General features: G+C 49.5%; 2 protein-coding genes and 1 non-coding gene across 8 annotated transcripts; 2 read left to right on the forward strand and 1 right to left on the reverse strand.

Moving 5' to 3' along the window:
• Positions 1–660: 660 nt before the first annotated feature.
• Positions 661–733, reverse strand: TRNAR-ACG (transfer RNA arginine (anticodon ACG)). Its single transcript has one exon. It is a non-coding gene; the product is annotated as a tRNA-Arg (tRNA).
• A 62-nt stretch (positions 734–795) lies between these two features.
• Positions 796–9,723, forward strand: PRMT5 (protein arginine methyltransferase 5). 2 transcript variants are annotated; one of them, XM_072624586.1, is made up of 17 exons: positions 796–884; positions 1,665–1,783; positions 1,922–2,007; positions 2,183–2,317; positions 2,793–2,905; positions 3,045–3,094; positions 3,301–3,464; positions 4,073–4,234; positions 4,382–4,459; positions 4,582–4,640; positions 5,244–5,366; positions 5,471–5,646; positions 8,022–8,131; positions 8,359–8,452; positions 8,587–8,703; positions 8,914–8,978; positions 9,183–9,723. In XM_072624586.1, exons 2-17 carry the CDS (start codon positions 1,681–1,683, stop codon positions 9,333–9,335), a joined length of 1,788 nt encoding a protein of 595 aa, XP_072480687.1. In that variant the 5' UTR covers positions 796–884; positions 1,665–1,680; the 3' UTR covers positions 9,336–9,723. The 2 variants fall into 2 exon arrangements, with proteins under 2 accessions (XP_072480687.1, XP_072480686.1); XM_072624585.1 differs by lacking the exon at positions 796–884 and adding an exon at positions 946–1,208.
• Positions 9,724–11,590: 1,867 nt separating this feature from the next.
• Positions 11,591–22,269, forward strand: RBM23 (RNA binding motif protein 23). Of its 5 annotated transcripts, none has more exons than XM_072624591.1 (14): positions 11,591–12,063; positions 15,357–15,433; positions 15,961–16,109; positions 16,648–16,695; positions 16,824–16,997; positions 17,290–17,343; positions 17,479–17,596; positions 17,898–18,050; positions 18,145–18,282; positions 18,645–18,710; positions 20,478–20,673; positions 20,761–20,865; positions 20,946–21,030; positions 21,128–22,269. In XM_072624591.1, exons 2-14 carry the CDS (start codon positions 15,368–15,370, stop codon positions 21,129–21,131), a joined length of 1,356 nt encoding a protein of 451 aa, XP_072480692.1. In that variant the 5' UTR covers positions 11,591–12,063; positions 15,357–15,367; the 3' UTR covers positions 21,132–22,269. The 5 variants fall into 5 exon arrangements, with proteins under 5 accessions (XP_072480692.1, XP_072480694.1, XP_072480695.1 ...); XM_072624594.1 differs by having other exon boundaries at positions 11,814–12,063; positions 15,970–16,109; XM_072624592.1 differs by having other exon boundaries at positions 11,923–12,302.
• The last annotated feature ends 1,105 nt before the right edge of the window (positions 22,270–23,374 follow it).

Here is a 23,374-nt window from a genome sequence, read left to right on the forward strand (position 1 = left end):
ACATGTAGAGGAGCGGGGGTGCATGCACACCCACCATACCTGCAGGACACACTGGGGATCGCCTCAGAGGGGAGGCAGCCAGAGAAGATGCGCTTGGGGGAGGGAGGGTCGTGGGCCAGCAGCGGGGCGCGAGGGGGCGCGGGGGCCTCCTGCCCGGTCCTGCGCGTCGCGGGGAGCCCCTGGAGCTGCCCGAGCGGGGCTAGGCCGGTGTCCAAGGTGCAGACCCCAGGACTGGCCGCGGGGGAGGGCAGCCTGGACGACCCGCAGGACGCTGGGGGGACACCGGGGGGGCACCGGCCCGACGTGCCCACGGGCCGCGGGGCACGCCCACGTAGGTCCTGGACCCACTCTCTTCTGGGGAGTTCGGACGGAGGAATTCCGTGACTGCGCGTGAGGTCCAGCTTTCGGGAGCAGCAGACACGGCCTCCACGTCCCTTCCCTGCCTCCTCTCCCGCTGGAAGCTTCCAGGGAGCGCGGGCCTGGCGGGGTCTACCGTGAAGTAGAGTCCGAGGCCGCGTTCTTCGCTCGGAAGGCCCTTATGGTGCTGGAAGAGCAGACGGAGGAAGCGTCCATGATCCATAAGGGACCGCAGGAAAACAGCGGAGACCGAGAGGACAGAAGATGCCTCCCGAGGGAGCAATAAAGAGGAGCCGTTCCCAACGAGCCAGCCAGGAGTCGAACCTGGAATCTTCTGATCCGTAGTCAGACGCGTTATCCATTGCGCCACTGGCCCTCGGACGAAAAAGCTCTGGCCGCGGCCCGTGTTCAAGAGCATGCCGCGGGGCTTCATGGGGGATGTAGTTTTTCGCTTGGACCTGTTTCAAGGGTTCTCCCTAAGACGAGACGGGAAGTAGACTCGGCGGACAAACGGGGCCCTCGGATTGGTAGGTTTCCAGGTCTCTTGTCTTTCGTCACGGCGCCGCCCCCTGATTGGTAGGGAGGCCCACACCTCGCCCCGCCTACCCCGCGGCGCTGAGTGCAAGGAGACGCTCGGGTTGTTAAGGAGACTCCTCCCGCCTACCGGGGAAACCCGGCTTCTTCTGCGCTTCGCCATTGGTTGTTGCGAGCCAGGGGTCCTGGAGAGACAACGTGAGGGGGAAAATGGCGGCGGTGGCAGTTGGGGCCCCCGGCTGCCGCGTGTCCAGCGGGCGGGACCTCAACTGCGTCCCCGAAGTGGCCGATACGTTGGGGGCCGTGGCCAAACAAGGGTGAGGGCCCCGTTTTCCTTTCCCTCCTCTCTGGGGTGGGACGCGCGCTTTCTGGGAGATGGAGTGGGAGAAACTATTCCCAGCCCCGGGGGGAGGGGGAGGGGACCGTGGTGGGAGAGACCATTTCTGCGGCGGATGGGGGTGGGTGGAGAGGCTCGGGCGCACGTGTCCCCTGCCGAGGCTGGGAGCGGGCTGGCACGGTGTGCGGGCAATCCGGCGATAGTTGGGGCATGGGGCACCCGTGCCAGGGGCGAGATCCCACGGGGGCCGGCCCTGCCGCCGGAGGGGGGGTCCTGCCTTTTCCCTCTCCTCCTTCCCACGAAGTCCCTTTTGGGGGGCATCGAGGCCCCCCCGTGCCCCCCTGGCGCGTGGGCAGTGCGCGCTGGTCCGGCCCACGTGGGCCGGGCCGCTGTGGGTTTACTAATGTACGGGCCGGGTCCTCTGTCTTTGTCTCAGCTTTGATTTCCTCTGCATGCCCGTCTTCCACCCCCGATTCAAGAGGGAATTCGCCCAGGAGCCTGCCAAGAGCCGCCCCGGGCCCCACACTCGGTCCGACCTGCTGCTGTCCGGACGGGGTAGGAGCCCCGCCCCCCACATTGTCTGAGCCCTGCCCGCCCCTCGTACGCCCCGGGTTTGTGGTGCCCCATGCCAGGGGCAGAAGCGGGCTCACGTCCTCACCCCTCTCCTGTTTTTGTCTTTCCTGGCCCATGCAGACTGGAATACCCTGATTGTGGGGAAGCTGTCACCATGGATCCGCCCCGATTCCAGAGTGGAGAAGATAAGAAGGAATTCGGAGGCGGTGAGGCTCCTTGGCTGATGCCTTGTGGCTGTCATGGACCCTTGGGGGCCACCTGGGGCAGACCACATTTCAGCGGCTGTTGGGACACCTTGCTGTCAGCTCTGTCTCGCACCGCAAGGATGGAAGCCATTTGGGACATCATTGACTAATCTGTCTGTGTTGGTCTCTGTTCCAGGCCATGCTGCAGGAGTTGAATTTTGGGGCATACCTGGGGCTTCCAGCTTTCCTGCTACCTCTCACTCAAGAAGATAACACTAACCTGGCCAGAGTTCTGACCAATCACATTCACACAGGCCATCATTCTTCCATGGTATGACCTAAGTGATTTCCTCCCCAGACCCAGAAGATGAATGGGCAGTGTTGTGCTGTGGTTGGGTTGTATTTAATACTGTTTTATCCCAAACCAGGCTACCTAATACATTGGGCATAAAATGGATTGGAAAGAACCCTGCTGTTCTTCTATATTTGCCTAGGATTGCTGATCAGTCAGTTATTGGATATATCAAACAAATACTGTTACTAAAAAAATGAATCCTTTTAATAAAGAGAATTTATTTCTGTCTCAGAAAACATAGAGTTGAATTGGAAGACAAGATAGACAAATAGATATTAGCCTAAACATACAAATGGGCATTGTCTCCATGAAGTAGCACTACCTACTTAAGTCTGCAGGAAACAAGAAAAACATGTTGGTTCTAAAGGGTGTAGCACTGGTTTGGGATCATTTTCATTTTAATCAAAGAAAACTTTGTGGAGGCAAGGGTAATAAGTTTCTTTCCATGTAGTTCTGGATACGGGTACCCCTGGTGGCGGCAGAAGACCTTCGGGATGATGTCATTGGGAATGAGCCTCTTCAACGGACAGAGGCATACACTGGGGAGGAGAAGACATGGATGTGGTATGTGATTCTCTCTGTTATTGCAGAAGATTAGAACCAGGGCTGGGAGAAGAATGGGCTAGAGGCTGTGGGACAGTGACTGACAGCTGGAAGGAGTATAATGATTGGCAGGCCCTGTGCTCTGTTTTCTTCTGGTCAGGTGGCATAACTTTCGTACCCTGTGTGACTACAGCAAGAGGATTGCAGTGGGTGAGTGTGGCAGGCTGCCATAGCTAGAGCTTCTTTCCCCCCTCCGCCATGTGAGTTGAAGTCATGGTGTGAAGCTTCAGATTAGCTTGAGACTTTGGGTAACTTCTTTTTACTTTATAGCAGGCTGCTACATAGCTAGATTGTAATAGACTCCCAGATAAGAAAGCCTGTTTGGGCTTCAGTAGATCTTTCTTTCCATACTATAGCTATTGAAGTTGGTGCTGATCTCCCATCCAGTCATATTATTGACCGATGGCTTGGGGAGCCAATCAAAGCAGCCATCCTTCCCACCAGCATCTTCTTGACCAATAAGAAGGGATTTCCTGTCCTTTCTAAGGTGCACCAGAGATTAATCTTCCGGCTCCTCAAGGTAAAAAGGGTATACATTGGGGTGAAGAGTTGTAACGTTCATCCTTTAGTTCCCTAGTGATTCTCTACCTTGTTTATATGAGTGTTTGAAATTTCCCCTTAGATCAATTCTCTTTTCATATTTAATTCCAGAAGGGGTCCAGAGATAAAGGGAAAATGTGGCACAGGAAACTTTTAACTTTTCATGGAACCCATCTTCAAAGGAAATATTTCCATAGGATTAAATAATAAAGCACCAACTTAGGAATTATATTGTTCTCCTTTGTTTCCTCAGTCCCCAGTTTTCACTTTTGGGATTCTGAGATCCAGAAGTATATTTGAAGTATATTTTGCTATTTGCAAAAAGTTATGAGGTATTCTGAGCTGCCTTGAGATGCCAAGTGGGCATTAAACATATTAAAGCCATGTACTAATTATTTGGGGATTGATTTAGGATATATAAAATGAATGACTTAGGCCCCTCTTCATTGATGCCCTTTTCCTCTGGCAGTGATTAAACAAAATGCTTGGTTTGGGAGTAAGTCTTTTAAAACAATAGGACGGTGGGGCTCTGTGCTGGGAAAAAAGGAAGGCTATAGAGATTGAGTTGATTCGTTGACTTCTTGACAGTTGGAAGTACAGTTCATCATTACTGGTGCCAATCATCACTCGGAAAAGGAATTCTGCACTTACCTGCAGTATTTGGAATACCTGAGCCAGAACCGTCCACCACCCAATGCCTATGAACTCTTTGCCAAGGGCTATGAGGACTATCTCCAGTCACCACTCCAGGTAAGCTGTGAATTTAGGAATTGTGGGAATGATAGGAGACTCTCCGAGCTAGACCCAGAGGGCAAATAAAGTGCTCTTCCAGTTGGAGTGCCATCAGGTTCTAGACTCTGGTTAACTTAACTTGGTCTTTCTTTTTCTCTTCTTGAGCCACTGATGGACAATCTGGAGTCACAAACTTATGAAGTGTTTGAGAAGGATCCCATCAAATACTCCCAGTATCAGCAGGTATGTGGGGTCTGAGTTGGGGCAGGAACCAGGGCTAGGGCTTAGGTGATCATGGGAATGGGAGTGAGGCCAGAAGTAGTTTCCTGCTGGTGGTAGCCTCTACTCTCTGTTCTCCTTCCTAGGCTATCTACAGATGTCTCTTGGATCGTGTACCGGAAGAGGAAAAGGACACCAATGTGCAGTGAGTTTTTCTTAACTCAGGCAACTAAGTGGTATAGTGGATTGAGCTCTAGAGTCCTAGAGTCAGGAATATCTGAGTTCAGACTTGGCCTCAGACATTTACTAGCTTTGTGACCTTAGGGAAGTCCCTTAACATTTATTTGCCTCAGTTTCCTGAACTATACCATGGAGATCACAATCACCAAACCCCCACCCCCCACTTGTTGAGGATTAATTGTGTTCAACAGGTTTGTGTTTAGCAAAGGGTCTTGCAGGCCTTGTTGTTGGTCCTACATTCTGGAAGAGGACCGTGACATTGGGAAGGAGAGGTCCTGACTTGCAGGCGAATGGGATTTAAGTGAGGGAGGGCTGTGCAAGATCAGGCTCACTTTCTTCTCCAGAGCCACCTGGGTCCAGTGGCAGGATACAGATCAGGACGACTGCCCATGTGGGCATTAGGTGATGTACGAAGACTAGCTGTTGCTACTGCTATTGCTACTATTACTGCTGCTACTACTAGTACTACTACTATTATAAGAACACTCTATGGCCATGGTATCTATCCGTATCATTTTGTTTGATAGTTGGTGTGATAGTTCTGTCTCAGCTTTGTCTTTCCTTTCAGGGTGCTGATGGTACTAGGTGCAGGCCGAGGTCCGCTGGTGAATGCTTCCCTCCGGGCTGCCAAGCAAGCTGATCGGAGGGTAAAGCTGTATGCTGTAGAGAAGAACCCCAATGCTGTGGTTACGTGAGTGACTCCTGGTGCTGCCTCCTGAGAGCATGAAGCTCCTGCTTTATACATGCCTTTGTCAGGGCTAGCACCTACACTAACAATGTCTTCTCCATTCACAGGCTAGAGAACTGGCAGTTTGAAGAGTGGGGCAGCCAGGTGACAGTAGTATCATCAGACATGCGGGAATGGGTGGCCCCCGAGAAGGCAGACATCATCGTTAGTGAACTCCTAGGCTCATTTGCAGATAATGAACTATCACCTGAATGCCTAGATGGAGCCCAGCACTTCCTAAAAGGTGCCTTCTGATAGAGGACAAAGGAAGACAGGAAGGGCAGAAGTTGGTTACAGGGTGGGAGAACCCATGGAAGCAACGTAGAAGACAATGAATTCAATTCAGCAAGGATTTACTAAATATCTACAGTATGCCAGACGCTTTGTCTGGGTCTTTGGGATATACAGTGAATCAGTTCCTTCCCCTCAAGGACCTTGTTTATATTCTCTGGGGGGTTATGGGAAGTAGAGAGTAGGGAGGAACATGTAGACACATCAGTGATTGCAAAATTATATACAAAGCAAATAAAAAGCAATTTAGGAGATGTCACTTGAGCTTTGAAGGGAGCTAAGGATTCCAAGAGGTGGAGGAGAAGGTCCAGAAGAGCTTTCCAGGCATGGACATTTGCTTGTACAAAGGCACATACATGGGAAATGGAATGTCCTGTTATGGGAACAGTAAGTAGCCCAGATTAGTTTCATATTACTCCCCTTCATACACTAGACAGTCCAGCCAGACTAGAAAGTTTAGTCTTTAAGGGCCAAATGGAGAGTTTGTACTTTATTCTAGAGGCAAGAGGGAGCCACTGAAGCTTCTTGAAGGTCAGTCAATATTTTTGTGACAAATGAAAAGTTCGAGAGACATGGTTTCTGGGTAATTAATAATCATTTTATGGATTATGGCTAGCAAATAATCAGTAAATCGAGGTCTTTCGCCCTCTGGGAAGCCATAGCGTGCCCCTGGAGAAGAGCCAATGTTTAAATACCTTTGAAAGAGTGTGTTCCCTACAGGTGGCAAAGCAGCTTTGGGTAACAGTTGATGAGATAATGAATATTATGAGAGGTGGATTCTATTCTGATGAGGAGCTGGAGACTGACTAATTTTGTCACCAGGACAAAGAGACTTATCTCCATCCAGATCACCCCACCTGAGCAATATGGACAAATGGATCCACCTCCACCCAGACCACTTAAGCAGTAGACCACTGGGCCTCAGTTCACCTAGATTAGATTCTCTTTCCCTTTTAGTCAGAACTAGTCAGTTGGAGGGGAGAGGGGTCCTGCCCAACACTGAGGAGAATGTCTCATTGTCAGCCCTGTCCTTCTCAAGGACTGGGCTTTGAATGAGGAAATAGAAAGGGGAAAAAAACCCCCTAGATTTACACACACCCCCGTGTTAGTAATTGTTTATTAATAATCATTTCTCTCATTTTTGAAGTACCCACTATATGCTAGTCCCTACTAAGCATTGGGGTGCAAAGACAAGACAGTCCTTGCTCTCAAGGAGCTCACAGTCTAATGGGGGAGACAGCATGCAAGCAACTATAAACAAGCTACAGACAGAGAGTAACATCAGCACTAGAAATAAGAGAGGTTTCTTGTTGAAGGTGAGACTTTAGCTGTGACTTGAAGGAAACCTGAGAAGCAGGAGGTAGAGGTGAGGAGGATGGGCTTTCCTGGCAGGGGATAGTTGGTGGAAATCCTCAGAATCCGAAAATAAGATTGTGAAGACATAGCAAGGAGTCCAATTTCACCAGATCATAGAATGTATGGGATAGTATAAGGATTTTATAGTTTATTCTGGATGTGATAGGGAACTACTGGGGTATATTGATTAGGGGAGTAATACGATCAGACCTGCTCTTTAGGAAGATCACTTCTATAGGTGAATGAAGGGTGGACTGGAATAGAGATATCCTGGTAGACTATACCACATGGAAGTGTCAGAGGAGGGTTGGGGGGCAGGGGTGTGTGTGCAAGAGATATTAGGTAAGATGGTAAAATCAACAAGTTTTGGCAATAGATTAGCCTGGTAAGGTTGAGAGTGAGTCAAGGAGACCTAGATTGGTAGCAAGAGTGACTTGGAAGATGGTGGTACCCTTGCAATAAAAGGGAAATTTGGAAGTGGGGAGGGTTTTTGGGGAAGGATAATGAGCTCAGTTTCGGATATGTCTTTGAGACATTTAGTTTGAAGTATCTGAAAAGCATTTGGAGATATGAGATGAGATGAGCAGAGGTGAGAGTTGGACAAGTAGATCTGAGAATAACGGCACAGAGAATGACGTATTTAGATGTGTACTGAAGGAATATCAGTTTGGCAGCTCTGGATGGGGGAGGGGAGACTGGAGACAACGTTATAGGAGTCTTGCGATAGGTAAAAGGTGATATGGGCTCACAAGAAACAGGTGAGAGATGTTGTAGAAGTACAGGTGATAACTTGGCAACAGATTGCATGGCAGTGGAGTATGAGGAAGAATTAAGGATGACGTATACCAAAACGGGGAAATCAAGAGGAGGAGTGGCTTTCAGAAGAAAGGTTCTGCTTGAATCTGTGGTTAGGACATGACCATAATTTCCTTTTTTTCCCTGGAGATTCATTGGCTCTTCCTTTTTCTACAGATAATGGAGTGAGCATCCCGGGGGAGTATACTTCTTTTCTAGCCCCCATCTCTTCCTCTAAGCTGTACAATGAAGTCCGGGCATGTCGAGAAAAGGACCGGGACCCTGAGGTGAGAAGACTTTGTCCCCTTCCACATACCCAGTTTTAACTAACATTAAACACACTAGATATCTGTTTTCTTTCATTAGAAAGTATGTTAAATTGGGAGTTAGTTTGAGTTCTCTTTCCTGTTATTTGTGTGTCCCTCAGGCTCTTGATACTTTCCTGTTAGGTTCCTGGGAAGGAGGAGACTGTCCCTGTTCTCCCTTCCAGCACCTGCTTTCCTCTTCTTGACAGGCCCAGTTTGAGATGCCTTATGTAGTTCGACTGCACAACTTTCACCAGCTGGCTGAACCCCAGCCTTGCTTTTCCTTTAGCCATCCTAACCGAGGTAGGTCCTTGTATGGCTGCTTCTGATCCTCTCTCCAGAGCTAAGCATGCCCTCTCCTTTGATAGATTTGTTCCCCTGGCCCCTTACTGAATCACTTTTGGGCTCCCTGTCCTTCACTGCCTCTCTCTTGACAGATCCTATGATGGACAACAACCGCTACCGCACCTTGGAGTTCCCTGTAGAGGTGAACACTGTCCTGCATGGGTTTGCAGGCTACTTTGAGACCGTGCTTTATCAGGACATCACTCTGAGTGAGTGCTTGTGGTTCTGACTAGCAGGAATTGTGTGGTATCTGGGTATTCCCCTGCCTATGTTTGCTTCAAAAGGTGATGAAGGGAACTGGTATTGTCATTCTTTCCCTTTTGTAGAAGTCCTTTTTAGCCCTGGCAGAGGGAGCAGTCATGGTGTGATAAGGGCAAGAGGAAGGGCTTTGAGTTCATTTGGTTCTTATATCCCCATAGGTATCCGTCCAGAGACCCACTCTCCTGGAATGTTCTCCTGGTTTCCTATTCTCTTTCCTATCAAGGTGAGAATCTCTAAGAGCCTGTAGGGTATCATATCCCTTGATCCCAATATTTACTGTTTGCCCTTGACTTACCTCTCTTTCCTTGAGTCACTTCCCATTTCCCTTCCAATATGGTGATATTGCTCCCAAGATCTGTTAGGCCCCTGTCCCAGTTGTGATGACATGACCAGCTACCCCAAACGTCCTGTGTCTCTGTTCCTACAGCAGCCCATCACCGTGCATGAAGGGCAGACTATCTGTGTTCGATTCTGGCGATGCAGCAATGCCAAGAAGGTGTGGTATGAATGGGCAGTGACGGCACCTATCTGCTCAGCTATTCATAATCCCACTGGTCGCTCCTATACCATCGGCCTCTAGTGCTGTCTGCTAGTGGCCAAAGCCTAAGAACCAGCTCCCAGTTCCCCTATAGCACTGAAAGAACCAATGATTATTCCCTAGGGTAGGATCACCATTGCCATTCAGCAGATCAGGGTATCCTCGTCTGCTTTTCTCCTCTTGTATAAAGGTGGGTTAAAGGGCAGAGTTAGAGTGCCCCCTGTCCCACTCTGTGATCAAAGATCCTGGGCTAGGAAACACTGCAGAATGTGAAGCCACAGGGGACGGCACAGCTTTCAGGGCTTCCTGGAGCAAACCCCAAGAATGCTGGACTGAGTGATTTTTCAACCCCGCCCAACTCTGTTCCTCTTGGTTCTTCTGTGTCAAAGGAAATACAAATAAAGCAAAGTTATAGCCCTTCCTGCCCCCACTCACCCTTGCCCCTGCCTCTGATTCTCAGGACCTGATATAAACTCAGCCACATTCATCCCTAGGCCAGGAGCCAGATCCTGAAATCACCTGAGTAAGAGCCATTCTTCTTGTTCTACAGTCAGGAAGTTAAATTGTGCTTCCTTTTTGTCCTTGGAGCCAACTTTTTGCTAAGCCTTGTCTTGACACTTGGGAGTGCTCTGTTCCTGCCCTCCAGGGAAAAAGTGAGAACTCTTCTCTGTGACAGACACGTAGACATCCAGTTCTGTTTTGTGTTTTCACTCTCCATTATTTCCCCAGGTAGACTGATTCCTTTTTGGATGGCTCTTAAGTGTTAAATGGTTTTTCCTTATATTAAGCCTAAAATGTACTTCTCTACAGCTCTTCCACTCCTAATTTTCCCTCTGGAGCTAAGTGGAATCCAACTGAGATAATGTATGACATGAGATAATGTTTGTAAATGGCTTTGCAAACTTTAAAGTGCTATACCAATGTTGTCTCTTATTATATATCGATTCCCTCTTTCATGGAACAACTCTTTAAATCCTTGAAGAAAACTTGATTTCCCCTAATTTTTTCTCTTCTCCCAAGTTCTTTCAACCAGTTCTCAGTTCTCATATTGCACATGATCTCAAGGCTCAACAATCCTGTTGCCTTTCTCTGGATACTATGTTGCCAAGCTTGCTCCGGAAATGTAGCAGCCAGAACATTGTGCGCTCCTCCAGCTCCAATCCGGTGCAACGCTTGCTTCCCAGACCTTTCACCCTTCTGTCCTGTGCACACCGTGCCTGTGTCAGTGCAGCCTCAGATCACATTTGCTTCTTTCACTGCCACACTACCCTGCTGACTCACTCAGCTCTTTTAATGCACCCCATTTTGTAGTTGTGAAAATTATTTCTTTGAACCCAGCTGTGACCTGCATTTGTCCCTGTGAAATTTAATCTTTAAACACTTTTCTCATTTTTTGACACGTTTTTACATCCCATTCATTTCTGAACGTGTTCCTCGATTCTGTATGCTCTAGCCTAGCAAATTTTACCAGAAAGCACGTCAAGGAAACAGCCTGAAGTTCCGCCCTGTTTGACAGTATGTTCCACACATGTAATATTCCCCTCTCTAGACCCGCACCCCGCACCACCGCCTTGCCGCCAATGGATGCGTACCAAAACTTGGTCGTGAGACTCGGTCCAAGCGTTCTATCTGCTGAGTGTTTTTAGATAGATTCTGAAGGATCGAATCTCAGCAAAGAGAGTGAAGACTTAACAAACTGGTTTATTTGTAACATTCCCCGTGGACTGGGTGGTGGTCGCGCACTGATGCTTCCTCCACCTCCCACCCGGGTCTTTTCTTGGAGGAAGGGACTAAAACTTGTTAGGTCGTTGTCTTTTTTGCTGGTTCTAGGAAACGGCCGCAGGAACTAAAGAGCCCTGAAAAGGTATCTGGGCGTCACCTAGACGTTCGGTGCCCTGTGCCCCCCGAGCATCCATGTGGCGCCGGTATTCAGCTAAGATAGAATGCTGTTTGGAGAGGAAGTAGATGTCTGAGGTAGCAGGGGAGGCGGGGCCCTCTGCAGCCTTGCACCTTGCCAGCAGCTATCACCCCAGACTGAGATAGTTGGCCACAAAGAGCCCAGAAGGCAACGAGCCCCGAGCGAGGGACTCGGACGCATGCGCGCTAAGTACCGAAGGTGAGGTCAAGGGACGGATTTTATTCACAGCAAACCTAGCCAGGGAAAGGATTTAAAGGCCAGCGTGACGCCCTCAGCCAATCAGTAGGGAACGTACCAAGGAAACAGCTACAGCTCTTTCTTACTGTCTCCACCCAACGTACTGGTCTAGCCAATCGCTGTGCTGGAAACAGGGTCAGGTGGGTCTCCCTCACTAATGCTACGCCCTGGGTCTGATTTTTTTTTTCTTCTCCTCCCCCAGTGGCTCAGTAGCCAATGAGAAAGTGATAGGCGTCAACAAAGATTGCAGGTAAGGCCCTTTTCCCTGATATACACAAGCGTTAGCCAATCAATAGGGAAATTGACGGTTGCTAGGCAACAGTCGATCCTGGCTCCGCCCACAATTTTGATTTTAACCAATGAAAGGGTACAGTATGGAGAGTTGCCGCGAGACGGCTCGGGTTGACCCCACCCCAGCTTGGGCTCAGCGCATGCGCAGATTGGGGGAAGGTTCTGGAAGACATCGGAGCTGCCGCCATCTTGCGGGAAGAAGAGCAGCTCCGGCCACGGCGCCGTTTTCTCTGCCGAGACCCTGAGAAAGAGCTGGGCTCAGAGCCCTTTACACACCTCAAGGAACGGAGAAACCCGGGACCCCCCCGCGGGGACCCGGAGCTGGTGAGAGACCCCCGAAGCTGAATAATCTCCCCCCCACCCCCGATCGAGACGTCACCCGCCCGTGACGTTGCCGCGTGGCGCCTCCCCTTGACGTCACAAGCAGACAGTGATGTCGCAAGCAGAACCACGCAAACCTTTTAATTTTTTGTTTGCTATTTTGGTTTGGAAATGGCGTTGTCGACACCGGCACAGGGCGTTGGTGTGACTTACGGACGTGGAGCGCCCCGCGGCTCCCCTCGGTCAGACCGCAGCGCTGCGCCGCCCTCGCCCCCTCCCCCAGGGCCCTGTGACTTTGCTGTCCCGTAACAGCCCCGCAGCCATGACACTCGGTTAACTCCTCCTCGCCCCCGTTCTCGTCCGCGTCCAGCCGCGGAGGGTGCGGGCCCCGCGAGCCCTCCCTCGTGTGTGTCCCGGGGTCGGGCCTCCCCGCCCCCAGCCAGCGCGGCCCAAAACAGCATCCCCCCGGGGCTGGTTCACTGTGTTGTAGCGCCGGGTCCGGAGGCCGTGCCCGGGAGGTGGCCGGCTGGGAGCGGGCGGCCCGTCCGCCCCTTCCGTGCGGGCGTGCGGGCCTCCGCAGCGCGGGCAGGCCCGGATGGTGGGTGATGGAGGCCGGCGGTGCCACCCGGGCAGATCCCAGCTCCCCACCTCCCCGCCCCCGGGGGCCGGTGCAGCCCCCTCCCCTCCCCCCTAGCCGGTGCAGCCCCCACCTCCCCTCCCCCGGGGGCCGGTGCAGCCCTCTCCCCCCCAGGGCCGGTGCAGCCCCTTCCCCCCCCCCGGGGGGGCCGGTGCAGCCCCCTCCCCCCCCGCCCCTAGCCAGTGCAGCCCCCTCCCCCGGGGGCCGGTGCAGCCCCCACCTCCCCTCCCCCGGGGGCCGGTGCAGCCCTCTCCCCCCCAGGGCGGGTGCAGCCCCCTTCCCCCCCCCCATCCGGTGCAGCCCCCTCCCCCCCAGCCGGTGCAGCCCTCTCCCCTCTCCCCTCCCCCCTAGCCGGTGCAGCCCCCTCCCCCCCGCCCCCAGCTGGTGCAGCCCACTCCCCCCCCCAGCTGGTGCAGGCCCCGCCCCCGGGCAGCCCCTTTCTCGCGTTTTTCCCCGGAGGAGGGGCGTGGGGGGCGCGCCCGGAGGACGAAAGGCACACCCCCTCAGCCCCGCGGGCTGCTCGCAGGGTCGCCCCCCGTTCCCCTGGCTGGCCGAGGACGAGGGGAGGCTTTGCCTTGGCCAAGGGTTGTTCGTTTCGGGGGAATTTTGTCGTGTTTGCCAAGTTAGCGGCGTCCTCCGCCTGCGCGAGCCCCGGGCAGCTCGTGGGGCAGAAACGGGCCGGAGGCACGGGCAGCAGGAGGGGTTTGGGGAGACGGGCCCGGGGTGCACCCGGCCGGGAGGCGGGGTCGGAGGCCGAAGCTGTCTCCAGCGTTCAGACTTCTGGCTTTCGCAGTGAGCGAGCGCGGTCCCTGCTCTTGGGGCAGTTTGTGTCCCACGGAAAACCGAGAAGCGCAGGGCTCAGGAGGTGGGGGGCTGGGCCTCGGGATGGGTGTGTTTGAAGCACAGAGCGCGGAAGCGCGGATCCGGGGTTCCTCTGGAGTGGTGCCCACCCCGGTGCTGTGGAGGACGGGCACCTGACACGCAGGATTGTTCTCAATGCTAGTTCGTGGGAGAACTCGCTTGGCGTTTGGATCGCCATTTAACAGTGATGTGATAAAGCCCGAAGTTTCTCTGGGTTTTAGATTTGTAGTATGTAGAGACTGCACCCTACGTAGTGCAGGGCGTTGTTGCTTATAAGGATCATTGGAGGGTCTGCAGATATATTTGTTAGATTGTAAAATGTATCCAAACGTAAGGGATTGATAGCATACATGCCTTCTTACTGAGCCATACTTCATTTTGTACTCAAAATGGGATCAAACTATATTCTCTTTGGTTCACCAAATTTGGCCCCAAATGAGTTTGATTCAAAATGTCCAAGTCTACAAAGTCTTTAAAAGTCTTAAGACCAAGAGCAGTTACACTCATCTTATCTGCCATACTTTCTCATTTTTTTGTTGAGTGGTGAGACCCTGATCATTGGTAAAACTCCAAGGACAAATGCCTGCCTCTTTTGACAGTATGTAGAATGTTGTGTCACAAGCTCTGAAATCAGTCCCCCCAAAATTCCAAAAATGTTTTGAGTAACGATGATTATCTAAAAGGTTATCATTGGATAAATGTATATAGCCTTCCAGGTAACTACTTTTAAAAGACACACACGTATATCATATCTGTGAAAAAAAAAACCAAACCAAACCTGACCACATTGTGTATTCGTAATTAGTACAAGCTGCTCATTTGTACGTAATTTTAGCATCTTGTTTTTCTTTAGTGCCTTTCTGTTTTTCTCATTTGGCAGACTTGTTATGGATATTGAGGCAAAAATTTTCACCCTGCCCATCTTGTCTCCAAAGCAGGAGTGGTTGTACCTGTTTTTATCCAAAGTATTTTACAGGCAGCAGGGGTAGGGAAATCGCCTTGCATCCAGGCAGCCCTGGTTCAAGTCCTGATGCTGATGCATCTGTAGTAGATGTGTGACCCTGGACAAGTCAGTTAACTTCTCAGTGCTCTAGAGCAATTCACTGATACTGTGAGTTGCAGAGAAAGTGCTGGCCTGTGTTGATATAGACAGTTTCCTCATCTGGGAGCTTGATTATACCAATGAGATCAAAAGCCCCATCGCTACCCCTATCACTTTGTTGAGTTACCTAAATTCCGTTCAATCATGGATAGAAAATACCCGTTGATAAAAGCCCTTTAACTGGTATTGTGATTCTGGGCATGTGGGAAGAACATAAGAGAAATCTATGTTTCTCATTTTTCTTTCTTATTTCTCTGAATTTGGGGTATGATTTTCTTATTTTATTTCCAAGTTTGAAAATGTATGCTAACCAAAATGATCTGACTTGGAACTAGTTACAGCAGGAAAAAGACATAGAATCCCTTGTAAAGGGAAATTTGGATAATTGATGCACTGCAGTCGTAGGTAGGTCAGGGTTTATACTGTCATTTTGAGCTTGTGCTCATGAAGATTTTAGTCCTATAACAAAATCCTAAGTTTCCATAGACCATTTAATTATCCAGCTACAGATCAGAATGAATTGTGATTTTTAGGCAGCAGAACTAGACCTAGGGTAAGTGACAGACTTCCCTAAAAAACAGGGAGCTGTATGTAGCATCTCAAGGTCTATCTCTCTGAGGGCAAGAGAGTGGTTTGGAAGGGTTCTGCTGGATGGCTTTGTCTCTCATAAGCTCCATCTGACTCTCCTCTCCTCAGATTGTGACACGATGGCGTCAGACGACTTTGATATAGTGATTGAAGCCATGCTGGAAGCCCCCTACAAGAAGGAAGAGGTAACGTCCCCAAGGTCTAGGCTTTCCATTTAGGCCTCTCTTTGAAATGGGAACAGTCTGGGTTGTAGGAAAGGATGAGAATGGCCCTTCCATGACACTATCCCTTCATTCCTTCTTGTTTACTCCCTACAGTTGTTTTTGAAAAGGTTGGAGGTAGATGCCATCTCTTTTAGCACACCTTTGTGGCTGTGACTGTGACTCTTCACAAGCCATGGGACATGACCGTGGACCCCACTAGTTCCATCCCTTGTTTCTCGTTACTGAGGAGCAAATAGCTCTTTAAAAAACCACCTAGTTAAATGTCTGCTGAATTTCTAAAGTTAAATCCTCTCTTTCTGTGAGACCTGAGCTTGGTTCCTTTTTTCTGCTTTGTGTTTCATTAATTGGTAGAATTGTGTCTGAAGGGATATCTAGAGAACTTGATCTCATGGGGTTTTCTTTCTTGTTCGCCTCTATCTTTTTTGTCCATTGGAATCTGTGTGTTTGGTGCCTGTACCCTTGGGACATTCTTCTGGCGAACCACCCAGGATGAGCAGCAAAGGAAGGAGGTGAAAAAGGATAGCCCAAGCAATACCAGTACCAGCACCAGCACCAGCACTAGCACCAGCACCAGCAGCACTAGCAACAGTGGAGGAGGTGGCACCAGTGGAAGCAGCACCAGTGGGGAGACAAGCAAGTGAGTGTGGGATGGAGAAACAGGGCTTGGATTTTTTTGGTAGGGATGGGTTTCAAAGTAGGGGAGGAGGAAATAAATAGCCTATTTCAAGTTGAGGAGACAGCCAGGCCTGGGAGGTGATAGCCCTAGTTGCTGTTAAGATTCCTTGACTCTCTTGGTTCCAGTTATGGTCCTGTTGGGTCATAGGAATAATGGTGACCTGGCTGAAGCCTTCACTTCCCATTGTGGACTCACAGGTCAGTCCTAGTGTGAGCACATTTTATTTATATGTAACAGCAAGAAGATTCCACATTTGGGACCACAGGCTTTTGGTTTTGACAAAATAGTCCCCCAGCACTAGAATTTAGGCATATAACCTGGTGTTGTACAAGTGTTGTGTATATCTGCCAGATTCGTCAAGAGTTTTCATACTATTATCTTAACGCCTTCTGTTTTCCCCTTTGTTTTGGAACTTGTCACTTAGAGGGATAGGGATGTGAGCATAGTATGGGTAAAGGTCCTGACCCCACAGGAGGATTTAAAGTTCTGTCTTTCACAGGAAGAAGAGGAGCCGCAGCCATAGCAGAAGCAAGGATCGGAAACGCAGGTAAATAAAGAAGATGTTGGCTCTTGAGTGTAGTATCTGGAAAGATTGTTGGGATAGGTTGATGGTGGTAATACATAAGAGGTTAGCAGGGAGATGTCTCGTAATTTAGTTATTATCTTCAACCGTAGCCGCAGCCGAGACCGGGACCGACACAGGCGGAGAAATAGCCGGAGCCGGAGCCGGGATCGTCAGAGGCGTCACCGAAGCCGCAGTCGGGATCGCCGACGCAGTAGCAAGTCACGCAGCCGGGATCGCCGGCGTGAGGAGCGTGTACGCTACAGGAGTCCTCCCCTTGCTACTGGGTATCAGCTTTTGCTATGGAGTTGATTCTTTAATAATAGCAGTACATAGGGATGTGGGGGATATGGGCGTCTCCTGTGCCCCCCGCCTCTTGAGGGTAGCCCAGTGTGAGGAGCAGGACAACTTATCTTTGGAGGCTCGTGTTAAGAACTGATGTGGGAAAGAACAGACAGCTGGAATATCCACATAGATTAGGAAATTAATCTCCAGACCAACATGGATAAGAAGTCACATGGGTTTCTGTGGCACAGTCCTCTGATTGCTTTTGTTTGTCTCAACAACTGCACTCTCTAGGCGCAGATATGGACACAGCAAGAGTCCCCATTACAGAGAGAAGAGTCCTGTCCGGTGAGTGAATGGATCATGAAATCCAGAGGCTGTTTGTGTATAATTCAGTAACGGATGAGACTCCTTACAAAGAGCAATGATTGGGGAATGGGTTCTCCCTAATTCCTGCCTTTTTTTTTTTTTTTTTTATTACAGGGAGCCTATTGACAACCTGAGCCCGGAGGAGCGCGATGCTCGCACAGTCTTCTGCATGCAGCTGGCTGCCCGCATTCGGCCCCGAGATCTAGAGGATTTTTTTTCTGCTGTTGGCAAGGTAAACTGCTTATCGTTTTCTCTTCTTCTGGGATCAGTCTGTCCAGAGAGAGGAATAGACTTTCTATTCCTTGTAGACCCAACCTAAGACTCAACATGGGCATAGTGGGTAAACGCCTCACTTGGTGTCAGGTAGACCTGGGTTTAAATCCTGTCTCTGATACTTGCTGGGTGATCCTGGGAGAGTCACTTAGCCATGTTTGAGCCTTTGTTTCCTCATCTGTAAAATGAGGGGATTAAGCTGGATGGCCCTTCTGGCTCTTAGAATCTATGATTCAATGTTCCTCCTTTGTCCTACATAGGTGCGTGACGTGCGTATTATCTCAGACCGGAACTCACGTCGCTCTAAGGGCATTGCCTACGTGGAGTTCTGTGAAATCCAGTCAGTGCCACTAGCAATTGGACTGACAGGGCAGCGGCTGCTGGGCGTCCCTATCATTGTGCAGGCCTCTCAGGTGGGTATGCAAAGGATAATAAAATGGAATTGGAATAATATAGGGAAGGGGTCGTTCTGGGGAGTGACCCCCTCTAACTGTTTTTCTTTCCCAGGCTGAGAAAAATCGCTTGGCAGCCATGGCCAACAATTTGCAGAAGGGCAGTGGTGGTCCCATGCGGCTCTATGTTGGCTCCCTACACTTCAATATCACTGAGGACATGTTGCGGGGCATCTTTGAACCCTTTGGCAAAGTATGTACCCTCTTGATAGGGAACAGAGCTGGAAAAGGTGGGGAGAGAGCCAGTGCTTTTCAGGTGCAAACTAGAGGTTCATTCTTTCAGACAGATACTTAGAATGGGTTGTATCACATTGGGGTTATGGGATATGAATTAGGCACAGAATCTATACTCAGGATGCACATGAAATAGTTTGTTAAGTCAAAGGGGAAGTGAATTTGTACTTGGCGCTAATGAATAAGAGACTGAGTAAGGTTAATCAGGAAAAAGTTTTGTTGGGGAAATAGCAGACCTTTAGCTCTGATGTTAGGTTGGATGGGGGAATCACTGGTGAGGCGCAGCAAAGATAATCTGAACCATTCTTTTTTTTTTCACAGATTGATAACATTGTCCTAATGAAGGATCCAGATACAGGCCGCTCTAAAGGCTTCGGATTCTTAACCGTGAGTAGCACTATTATTTGTGTCATTTCTCTGAAATTGAGTTCATTTTCTTGTCTGTTTTTTCTAGCTTAGCTTCATCATCTAGTAACTGTAAAAGGTTTATTGATACTGTTGCTTAATTGTTTTTAGACTTTGTCAGTGGCCCTGATGTGGTATCCTGGAGTCTGGTTAACTTCATTGTTCTATGAACTTGCTCATTGGTTAATAGTGAGGCAGTGCAGTGTATTTTAGAGTCAGGAACACCTGAGTTCAGACTCTCTTTTACACATTTACTTGGTGTGTAAGTACTGGACAAGGTTGTGAGGACTGAATGAGGTAAATAAAAATTTAAAGTGTCATGTTCTCTGTTAGCAGTGACTCTAGGCTGCTGCTCTTTAAAGGAGGTCAGGTGAGAGCAGTGCTTTTATTGACCAGCTGTGGAAGTTGTACAATGGGTGTTATGGAGACAGAGGTGGGAACAGCAAGGCTATGCCTGGACAGGTGCCTTTGAGGGAGGCTGCTGTTCCTTGATTAAGGAAAAGATGGGTTTGTGAACAGGAGCAGCCAGGAACAGAAGTGTGGCCGCCTGGCAATTGTTCTTTCTCATCTTTTAGCCAAACTGCTTTTTTTAGTCTGGTTCCCCCAGCCCCACATAGCTTCAGGCACTGACTGGTTGGTTGCCCACCATTAACTGTTGGTTTGCTTGGCTAAGCCACGCAACTACCACCAAGGTAGATAGATTGGGAAGTGATGTTGTGCTACGAGAATTCTTCATCTTCAGAAAGTCAGAGGACAAGTTGTTGTCTGCTCTTTCTAGAGATTTGGCAGGGCAGGTAATACTAGAATATTGTTTTTAAAACCTCCAACATGTACCAGCTGGTTTTGGAGATTTCCACATGTGGTGATTCTCCATAGTAGCAGGTACAATTCCCTGGATGACTCAGATTAGTGTGGCTTATTTGGTACCTGTTTGTCCTCAGTTGCTGCTTATTAGGGTCAGTAGCTCAACAGCTAAAACAAGCAGTGCTTGCTTGTGGCCATGCTATTATCGTTACTTCTGTCCAGAGAGAAAAAAAAGAGAGGAGCCTTAGCATACCAGTGAGTTAATAAAAAGCAGGCTCAGGAGTTCTACCCTTATTGTCTCCAGATCGTGGTCCTTGATAGACCATACCATCCCAGAACATAGCTTTTGGTAGCCCCAGATTACTAGTTAGTTCTTGAGCCCCTGAACTTTGTTGAATGTAAAACCTTGGATTGATTATCTTTTAGCTTACCTTTTCATTTATTGGTTATTTTTGTCCAGAGCAGGGGTTCTTAACTATGGGTGTGTGAATTTGTTATTAAACTATTTTGATAATTATTTGGATGGCTTCCTTGCAGTGTTTTATTTTCATACGTAGTGTATGTGTTTTCCATATTTAAAAACATTATTCTGAGAAGGGTTCCATAGACTTTGCAGACTTCCCCAGGGGATCTGTAATAAATAAAATTCTGGAATGCCTAGTCTAGAGCAGTGTCACACTAGGTTTCATAGGAATGGTCCTTCTTGTTTGGAGCTGGGAATATCAGATCTCTACCGTTCAATGATTGGACAAGAGTCTCTTAGAACATCTTGAAATGGGAAAGGGGACTTTAAAGTGTTATGTCTCTTGGGAAAGGAAAATATGTATAGAAACCTGAGTGAAACTACTTTAGGATTATGTAAGTCATACTGATGGGGGTTAGGCTATGTATGGATTCAGATCTGTGGCCAGGAATTTACTGACATTGTCTTGGTGGTCCCTGCAGTTTTCTGACTCAGAGTGTGCTCGGCGGGCACTGGAACAATTGAATGGCTTTGAGCTTGCAGGGCGACCTATGAGGGTGGGTCATGTGACTGAGCGACTGGACGGTGGCACAGATATTACCTTCCCTGATGGTGGTGAGGAACTGGACCTGGGTACCGCTGGTGGGCGGCTGCAGCTCATGGCCAAGTTGGCCGAGGGTAAGTGCTACTCTGGGAGTGAAGAATATGGGGATAAACTTTTAACCTACAATTTTGGACTTGGTGCTACATTCTCTACCCTTTTAGGCTCTGGTATTCAGCTCCCAACCACAGCTGCTGCTGCCCAGGCTGCTGCCCTGCAACTGAATGGAGCAGTTCCCTTGGGAGCCCTGAACCCTGCAGCCCTGACTGGTGAGTAGTGACTGTATGGAGGGAGGAGGAGGATGGAAGAGAGCCTCTGACAGTGCATTGACTCTCATTTCTTTCCCCAGCTCTTAGTCCAGCCCTGAATCTCGCCTCCCAGGCCATTGCCTCACAGTGCTTCCAGCTCTCCAGCCTCTTTACCCCCCAGACTATGTAAGTTCCAGTCTTGTCTTTTTTGTTTTCTTTCACCTTTCCTGTTTTCTGTTCTCCTTGGTTAGTTGGTTACCTCTCTTTGTTCATCTTCCTACAGGTAAGAGCCCAGCGCTGCTTCCCGGTGCCTCTGGGTTCCACCACCTCCTTTCTCCGTGTCTGCCCCTCCACAGCCCCCTTCTCCCCACTGCCACGGACCACGCCAGCCTGCGGGCACGGATATTGGCTCTGGGGCGATTGGGGACAACACTGGACACCAGGAAGAGCAGCTGCTCCATGGCCCCACTGGGGACGGACTCTGTGCTGAGCAAAGCCCCCAGCCTGGGGGAGCAGAATCTGTACATACATCGAATACAAGTGTCTCTCTGTGTATCGTCTCCCTGGGTGCCCTTCATTGCCCTTTCCCCATCTCTCATCCTCTTTTCCTCTGCTCGTCCCCCATTCTGGGGGGGTGTGGGGGCCACAAATGAAGGTGCCATCCTTCTTTTCCCTTTTCCCCTCCCTCTTGGCCTACCAGGGAAAGCCCTTAGGCCTTCTGGGTGAAGAAGCCTTTGGAGTTTTGGGGGAAACCATGTAGATGCTGGGATGCAACAAACGGGCCTGGCAGATGGAGGTGGACGTATAGACCTTGTGAAGCCTATAACCTCAGCTTGGTGCAACCTGAGGCCGGGACTGCTGTAGGCTCAGCGTCCTGCTGGGTGGTACATGAGACACACCTACCCATCTAGACATTCTGGATGCCTTGGGACCCCCCAGGAGTTGAGTGAAATATGGGGTGCCTTTCCCATGCCTCCATCTTACCTTCCTTTGTACAGCTCCTCTTCCTTCCAGTCCATCGTCATCTCTTTGGCCCAGGCAGGGAGGAGGGAAGGGAGTGAGTGCAAGCATTGTCCTCCTCTTCCCCTGTGTCTCCACAGCTGGCACTGCCCCCATCTCTGCCACTTCTTCCCACTCCCACCCTGGCTCACTTGAGCCCTTTTCACTGGATTTTATACCCCTGTGTCTGTGTATATAAATATATATAAACTTTGTACAAAGGGCAGCCCCCCCGTAGCGGCAGCTGCTGCCCGCACGTCTGCTGTCTCTGTCGGTTGGTCTGTCTGTCTCTGATTTTAACTTCTCACGAGCCAAATCCACGGACGGTTCTAGGGATAAAAGTTTGTAACGCAATTGCGTTTTTCTTTTTTTTTCTTTTTTTCCTTTGGCTTTCTCTAAAGAAATAAAAATAGACAAAAGGCTCTTCCCCGGGCTGGGCTCCCCATCTGTATCCGCGTTGTAGCTCCAAGGCTGTAGGCCTTTTCCTACTCCTTTACCCGCAACCTTTAATGCTCTTAGTGTGTAATTAAGCCCTGACCCCTTTGGATCCTTCCCTTCCACAAGGGGGCAGTGTGGCAGTGTTTCACTATGTACCTCCTAGGCTGGGTGTGCGGGGTCTTGGTCTCTAGATTCCATAGTCCCAGGAGAACCTCTTAAAGCCCTAGCACCTTGCAGCCAGCAGTGTCTGCACTGTGCGTTGATGACTTAATAACCGAGGGGATTATGGAAGTTTGCCCATTTTGGAGTCGCTTAACTTGGTGGCCAGTGTTCTTGGCCATATTCCTTTGGTGCTCTAACGTTTGCTGTCATAAAAGAGCATAGTTTAGGATTTGGAATTTCAGGTAACATAGTACTTTAAGGGTTGTGAAGTAGTGCTTTGTAAGTATTACCTCATTTTAACTATAACAATGCAGTGAAGCGGGTGATATTCTCATTTTATTAAGGAATTGATGCAGATGGAGGTGATGTACTGGGCACATAGCTAGTTAAGTATCTGAGGCTGGATTTGAACTCAGACCTTCCTGACTTTGGGTCCAGTTGTCACCTTGCTGCCTTTAGTCATGTGTAGGTGGAAGAAAATTAGTTTTTCTGAAGGTTTTGAGGAAGGGAAGCTTCCTTATTTGAGGTATAGCTAGGATAGTCTCCTAAATATGAGGACCCTGAGGAGCCCACTAAAAGACCAGGGTAGGGCCTTATAAAATCTCTTAATTTGCTCCTTTTCTAATCTCTGTGGCAACACAATGTTTGAACTCCCCATGTCACCAATCTAAAAATATAAGTAATTGCTGTTGTGTCTTAATTTCTTTGTTAGCTCTTGGGTTTATGGCTTGGAATCCCAGTGGTAATATTTGCCCCTGGAGCCATTTTGATAAATGCTTTCTAGATTGAATGGTAAGTGCTTGATCCTTGGCTTTAAGAGACACCACTGGAGACCAGCACCATCTCTGGGTTTTGCCCAGTGACAGGTTTCTTTCACTTATGGTGGCTACCCCTCATCTCAACTGGTTGTGTGGGCCTGGAGATTTGGGGG

This window comes from Notamacropus eugenii, chromosome 7, assembly GCF_028372415.1.
Source record: "Notamacropus eugenii isolate mMacEug1 chromosome 7, mMacEug1.pri_v2, whole genome shotgun sequence".
NCBI classification, from domain to species: Eukaryota; Metazoa; Chordata; class Mammalia; order Diprotodontia; family Macropodidae; genus Notamacropus; species Notamacropus eugenii.

What these genes read in the sequence shown, in the direction of transcription:
- RBM23 (XM_072624591.1), top strand. Translation starts at nt 15,368, where the DNA reads ATGGCGTCAGACGACTTTGATATAGTGATTGAAGCCATGCTGGAAGCC. An exon ending in ACCAGTGGGGAGACAAGCAA is followed by an intron (nt 16,110 to 16,647) that starts GTGAGTGTGGGA and finishes TGTCTTTCACAG; the next exon opens with GAAGAAGAGGAGCCGCAGCC. An exon ending in GAACCCTGCAGCCCTGACTG is followed by an intron (nt 20,866 to 20,945) that starts GTGAGTAGTGAC and finishes TTCTTTCCCCAG; the next exon opens with CTCTTAGTCCAGCCCTGAAT.
- PRMT5 (XM_072624585.1), top strand. Translation starts at nt 1,102, where the DNA reads ATGGCGGCGGTGGCAGTTGGGGCCCCCGGCTGCCGCGTGTCCAGCGGG. An exon ending in TAAGAAGGAATTCGGAGGCG is followed by an intron (nt 2,008 to 2,182) that starts GTGAGGCTCCTT and finishes TCTCTGTTCCAG; the next exon opens with GCCATGCTGCAGGAGTTGAA. An exon ending in CAGCAAGAGGATTGCAGTGG is followed by an intron (nt 3,095 to 3,300) that starts GTGAGTGTGGCA and finishes TCCATACTATAG; the next exon opens with CTATTGAAGTTGGTGCTGAT.